At 35.7% G+C, this 6,764-nt stretch overlaps 1 protein-coding gene and 1 long non-coding RNA gene across 2 annotated transcripts in view; one reads left to right on the top strand and one right to left on the bottom strand.

The window, feature by feature from the left end:
• The window catches only part of LOC124420778, a 2,923-nt gene extending 998 nt beyond the window's left edge, over positions 1–1,925 (bottom strand). Inside the window, exons 1-2 of the long non-coding RNA XR_006941372.1 lie at positions 1,566–1,925; positions 1,458–1,497 (exon numbers count right to left, since the gene is read on the bottom strand). This is a non-coding gene — a long non-coding RNA (uncharacterized LOC124420778). The remainder of the gene's footprint in view (positions 1–1,457; positions 1,498–1,565) is intronic.
• Positions 245–3,802, top strand: LOC111686143 (kelch-like protein 17). The gene is made up of 5 exons (XM_046954892.1): positions 245–432; positions 1,635–1,731; positions 1,847–2,083; positions 2,167–2,273; positions 2,600–3,802. Exons 1-5 carry the CDS (start codon positions 415–417, stop codon positions 3,800–3,802), a joined length of 1,662 nt encoding a protein of 553 aa, XP_046810848.1. The 5' UTR covers positions 245–414.
• Positions 3,803–6,764: the final 2,962 nt, after the last annotated feature.

Here is a 6,764-nt window from a genome sequence, read left to right as displayed (position 1 = left end):
CTATAGTATAGACTACAAAGTGGTCTATAGTATAGACTACAAAGTGGTCTATAGTATAGACTACAAAGTGGTCTATAGTATAGACTACAAAGTGGTCTATAGTATAGATTACAAAGTGGTCTATAGTATAGACTACAAAGTGGTCTACACCTAGATGGTTATGTTCTGATAGTGTGAAGGTTAAATAAATTAGTTTTATTTTAATTTTTAAACTTAAACTAATATTTTACGTTATTTTTTTCATACAGTTCCACCGACAACACTGCCAACAATGAAGATGTCACTACCACCAGTAATAATTCCACACAAACACCTAGTGATCTTAGCCCACCGGGACCAAATGAAGAAATACTACCACAAGCCCACCATCAAAATCCTGGACATTGTGTGGCATCATTTGCAGCCATAAATCAAATGCGCACTAATTCACAAGTAAATAAAGTTCTGTTTTGTTTTTCTTACGTTATTTCCTAAAAATTTAATACGCTTTAAAAGGCTCAAACTGTAAGAGTTAATATTTCGTTTTGACATTTAGGAAACCATAAAAATGCACAAATATATGTACATCTATATCTACATATTTGTATGTATGTATTTGTAATCTGTAACAAAACGGTTTATAAAAATAATACTCGAACATTAAGTTTGGGACGTGCCAGACATTGTGACGCATGGATGATAAAACAAATAGCACAAACGAACACACTTGATATTTTATTTTTCGCCAAAGAACCTCTTCGCAGTTCCATACATACAAACATTATTAAAATGTAGGGTTTATTGACTCGTATCATCACATGGCACTTGTTTGCTGCATTGGAACCCTCCCAGTCATGTCTACATGTAGAATATTGAAAATTATTTATGTACAAGTGATGAGACAGTTTTTTTCTTATTCTTTTTCAAAATTTAATTCAATTCAGCACCTACAGAACGAACGAGGTAGTTACATTTAAATGGAGAAATGGCAGGAAGTAAAACATACCAAAACAGGAATAGAAGTGTTAGAGGGTAACAACATCATAGAATAAAACATAATCCCATTAGAATAACATGTCTAAAAAAACAGGTAGACAGATTATAAGAGGGAGTCATCATTACTATAAAATGGAAATATGAGGTTTGAAAGTGCAGTTTATTCATTTGTTTTAGGGTGCACAAAATGTCAACTACATGTTAAAGCTTTAAGCGGATTTGGGCTTTAATATATTTCGTATGAGATATAGCAATGTTGAGCTGAATTCCAATGTTAAAGTATATGGCACAGTGTTTATAAGGTGTCAACTTGTTATTGAATTAAATGCCATTAAACTATTCAAATTTAGAAATTCTGAGCCTCTAGATCTAGAGTACAGTAGAATTTTGTATTAAAGCAAAAACCTTTGAGTAAATAACAAGATTGAGGTCCCCTTATCTAGTATTAACTACTTGAAAATTAAAAATTGAATCATACATACTTTTCATCCCATCCCTTACATTGATAGTGTAATGAGTAACCTAAAACATGTTAAAAAAATACATGATATAAAATTAATCGAGATTATATATATAACACACATCCTTACCTCTCCATATATGTACATACATACTCATGAATTTTATGTCTGTTGTCTTATCTTCCATTTCCATGTTAGTTGTGTGATGTAACTCTGGAGGTAGGCGGTGAAACCCTACATGCCCACAAGGTAGTTTTAGCTTCAGTATCACCCTATTTCTATGCCATGTTCAATGGTAAGTCTCATTATTTGCATTAACAATTTGTTAGGGGTTTCTTCCTTATCTTTAACTAAACAGGCTTTTAAAATATTACTTCCTTTTTCTTGTCACATTGTTTTTTAAACATTAGATGACATGCTAGAACGTACTCAGGGTATTGTTCGTCTACATGATATTGATGTTATTGCCGTAAGGGATCTAATTGACTACATATACACTGGAGAAATAACTATAACCGAACAGAATGTCCAGGTATTATTGCCAGCATCAAGTCTTTTGCAAATGCATTCGGTGAGAGAAGCTTGTTGTAAATTTTTACTGCGTCAATTACATCCATCAAATTGTTTAGGCATAAGAAGTTTTGCTGGTAAGTGAAGAAAACTATTGCGCTTAAGGTATTACGAAATAATTTTTAATTAAAAATGTGTTTTTTTATTCTTCTTTGTGTAGATGCCCATTCTTGCAAAGAGTTACATACTAGATCCCATAAGTATGCATTACAAAATTTCCAACAAGTTGTTGGAACCGAAGAATTTTTATTACTGCCATTTGAAGAGGTAAGTAAGAAGATGCGTTTTCTAAAAATGATAAGTAGATAGATAGATAGATAGATAGATAGATAGATAGATAGATAGATAGATAGATAGATAGATAGATAGATAGATAGATAGATAGATAGATAGATAGATAGATAGATAGATAGATAGATAGATAGATAGATAGATAGATAGATAGATAGATAGATAGATAGATAGATAGATAGATAGATAGATAGATAGATAGATAGATAGATAGATAGATAGATAGATAGATAGATAGATAGATAGATAAATACATAAATAGATAAAATTAAAGTTTAAAAATAATTTTTTTTCTTTTTCAGGTCAGAGATCTTATATCAAATAACTTACTCAACATTTGCTCCGAAGAGAAAGTATTTCATGCCGTATTGAATTGGATTAAACATGATCTGGCGGAAAGACAAAGTCACATTGCCGAGCTAATGAGTCATGTACGCTTGCCGCTAGTTAGCCGTGACTTTTTAATGACCATTGTCGAGACAGAACCTTTAATAAGGGATGATTCTCAATGCAAAGAACTACTACTCGAAGCGATGAAATATCATTTACTGCCCGAACAAAGAAGTTTAATGAGTAGTCAGCGAACTATGGAGAGAAGACCGGATGGTATGAAACCTTATGTATTTGCTGTAGGAGGTGGCAGCCTCTTTGCTATACACAACGAGTGTGAGGTATATAATCCCAGATCGAATATCTGGTCGAGTATAGCACCCATGTTATGGAGACGTTCTAGATCGGGTGTTACGGCATTACACAAATCTCTGTATGTGGTGGGTGGTTATGATGGTGTCAATGATTTGGCCACGGCTGAGTGTTACAATCCATTGAATAATAAGTGGTCTTATATAACACCCATGGGTACAAAGCGTTCCTGCTTGGGTATTTGTGCCTTTGATGGTTTAATTTATGTGTGTGGTGGTTATGATGGTGCTTCTTGCTTAAGCAGCACCGAACGTTATGATCCCTTAACTTCGGTGTGGAGTTCGTGTCCAGCTATGAGTACACGTCGTCGCTATTGTCGTTTGGCCGTTTTGGAAAATTGTATTTATTCTTTGGGCGGCTTTGATTCTACCAACTATCAATCAAGTGTGGAGCGTTTTGATCCCAGAGTGGGTAGATGGTATCCGGTGCCCAGTATGACAGCCAGACGTAGCAGTTGTGGGGTGGCCTCTTGTGAAGGTTTTCTCTATTGTATTGGTGGTAATGATGGTACTATGTGTATGTCCAGTGGAGAACGTTTCAATATAAGACGTAACAGTTGGGAACCCATAGCAGCTATGCATTCACGCAGATCTACCCACGAAGTAGTGGAAGTTGAAGGCGCTCTTTATGCTTTAGGAGGCAATGACGGTTCTTCCTCCCTTAATTCGGTGGAACGTTATGATATACGTCTTAATAAATGGACTATAGTTAATTCAATGGTTGCCAGACGTAGTTCGGTGGGAGCGGCTGTATTGGATTGTTTCAATTTGGAGCGTGGTTTGGTACAAACGACGAATTTATGACCTCCACTAACAGCTATTGCTGAATCATTTGTTAATGCTGCCAATGCTTCGACATCAAAGAATACATCACCCACTGCCACTAGTAGTATTACAGCAACTAATGGCTTGACTTCAACCACTTCAATGTCAGCCTCCTCGTCATCAGTTTCTTCAACCACTTCCTCTAATAATAACGCATTACCGGGTAGAGCTATTAGTGGTCGTAGCATGATGTCTGGTGATTTGCTAAATGTAGTCTTGCCTTCTAATTATACATTAAGTACATCGGCACCATCATCCTCAACCTCCACCCTGAGACGTTATCGTGATCGCAATCCAGCACCCGAACCTAGTCCCAGAACTGAAAGACCCTCTTCAAGTGATGACAGTAAACCAACTACTGCCTGATATTTATACTATAGATAAATCAAACGAAAATACTGCCTCTCCCTTTAGAGATATGATATTTCATGGATTCATTAATTCTTAAAACATCTAACATTTTCAAAACAAATATAAATATAAAATACTGGTATTCAATTAGGGAATTACATTTTCAGACATTCTTAATTATAAGAACTTATTCTTACTCTCACACACACACACACATACGAAAACACTATTTTTATGGAATTGAATTACAAATTGCATACATTTACAATTACTCAAGTGTTTAAAACAAGTATGGCAAAATAAAGTTTATGAAAAAAAGTAATTATAAATTTTCAATGACCAATTTGAGCTCTTAAATATAATATACAAATAAATTAATTATATACGAAATAAAAGAAAAAACCTTTAAAAATTAACCGAATCTACCCACTTAATTATAGTATAAATTTATGCTCTTATGAACTTTTTACAGTATTTTTAAATTACACATCTTAAATAATTATACTATAATGCAAAATAAATTTTGCATTTTACTTTAAGCATAATCTTTAATCAATAATTTATTAAAATATTTGAATAAATCAACCAAAAATAAAATGTGTTTTGAAAATTTTAAAATTGTTTTGAATTTAATTCACTGGATTATGAAACTATATGGATGTTTGATGTTGTTGTTGTAGGAGTAGATAGCCCTTGGCCGATAATTTCTGATCATTCCGGTAGAATCGGATGTTTGATAAGGTTTTTTGGCTCAGACCATTAATTCATACTTAAAATACTAAACCATTGACTAGACTATAGCTAAGGCTAAATACAAAACTTTAGACTAGACAATAGACTAAACTATATACTAGACTATATTACGAACTAAACTAGAGAATACATACGTGTAAAGTCAGTGTGGATGAATTGACAATCCTATGGTCGTTGCTCGTTGAACTCTGAGTCGTTTCGGTGCGAAGAACCGATTGTCATAGGGACGGAACGATAGTCTCTTTATGCCCTCCGTAATCTGCGAAGTAAAAACAAAGTACTCAATACTTTAGCCGGTAGCACTTGGGAAATGGATAAAGACCTTGTTAACTATCTACCAAATGACTACTCCATAGACTAAACTATATTCTAGACTAGATTACAAACTAAACTAGAGAATATATACGTATTAAGTCAGTGCGGATCGTTTGTTCGTTAAAATCCAAGTTGTTTATGTCCTCCGTACACACCACTGCAATCTGCGATTTAGAAGGAAAGTACTCAATACTCTAGCTGTTAGCACTTGGGGAAAGGATAAAGAAACCTTGTATGGTCTTCTAGAGTTAGTACCAAATAGTACCAAATGTCTACTGTATAGACTAAACTATATACTAGACTAGATTACAAACAAAACTAATGAATACATACGTGTAAAGTCAGTGTGGATGAGTTGAAAAACCTTTGGTCGTTGTTCGCTGAACTCCGAAACGTTCTAGTGCAAAGAACCGATTGTTATGGGAACGGAACGATAGTCTCTTTATGTCCTCGGTACACACCACTGCAATCTACTAAGTTGAAACACGTTTCCACTACAATTGGATCTCCGCACCGGAACGACCCGATTTTCAATCGGCCAAAGATTGTCAACTCAGCAACAGCTGTTTCAACCGGAAGTTTTTTCTCCAGGGAACAACGTCCAGTTACAGCCAACCTGTTACAACAACAAGAACCAAGTAGAAACAAAGTACTCAATACTCTAGCCGATAGCACATGGGGAAAGGATAAAGAAACCGTGTACTGCTTACCAAATGACTGGCCGGTCAATGGTAAACTACGCAGCGCTAGTATGGACTTCTAGAGTTAGCGACACACAATGGAAGAAGCTTTAGAACGGCCTTTAGAACTATAACATGGTGCATACAAATGATATCTTAAAAACACCTGCATGACAGGAGGAAGATGATTTCGGTTTTGAAACATAACTTCATGCTGACAAAGCCTGCTACTGGGATGTTATCGTAGGGGCCAAGCGAACCACTATCTGACGGAGCTAGAAAACAATCGACATCCAAGAACACCTTGATAACATAAATGATGAAGGCTCATTTAAAACAGCTTTAAATACTATACACCAAACATCGTTGAAAGACTATATCATTTCCCACAACGATAGCATATTACTGGAAAGTTGTTCCTCTTACTAGAGTAGTATTGAAACATCTTAGATCAGGATAGTGTAACCGTTTAAACTCGTTCTGGTTGAGAATAAGCAACACCACTTTAGATTTCTGTCCAGCGTGTGTCACAGGTCCACACAATGATCAACACCTTTTTAAATGCAAGGCAAATCCGACCCACATGGAATTTGGTGTCGCCGCCATCCTAGACCGGATCTCAGAAGCATTCGATTCACCGCAGCCTGAAATCGCCACTGCGGGAATAGGGTCTCCGGAGATTATAAGGCCCTCGACCGGATACATGGGGCACGTGTTTCAGACATTGGACATGGAAAAGGTTTGCATTTTATACTTACTGTCAAGTTTGAAGAAACTGCCACACCACATGGAGAGGCAGACCACAAAGCCGCCCAATATGGGAGAACAGACGCTGGTGGATT

Source organism: Lucilia cuprina, chromosome 6 (genome assembly GCF_022045245.1).
Source record: "Lucilia cuprina isolate Lc7/37 chromosome 6, ASM2204524v1, whole genome shotgun sequence".
NCBI lineage: Eukaryota > Metazoa > Arthropoda > Insecta > Diptera > Calliphoridae > Lucilia > Lucilia cuprina.
The sequence above is the reverse complement of the archived record's forward strand: the minus strand, read 5'-3'. Positions and strand labels throughout refer to the sequence as shown.

Bases quoted from the DNA above. Each gene is read 5' to 3' on its own strand.
- LOC111686143 (XM_046954892.1), top strand. The intron at 1,732-1,846 runs GTAAGTCTCATT...TTTAAACATTAG, and splicing joins TTTCTATGCCATGTTCAATG to ATGACATGCTAGAACGTACT. The intron at 2,274-2,599 runs GTAAGTAAGAAG...TTTCTTTTTCAG, and splicing joins TATTACTGCCATTTGAAGAG to GTCAGAGATCTTATATCAAA.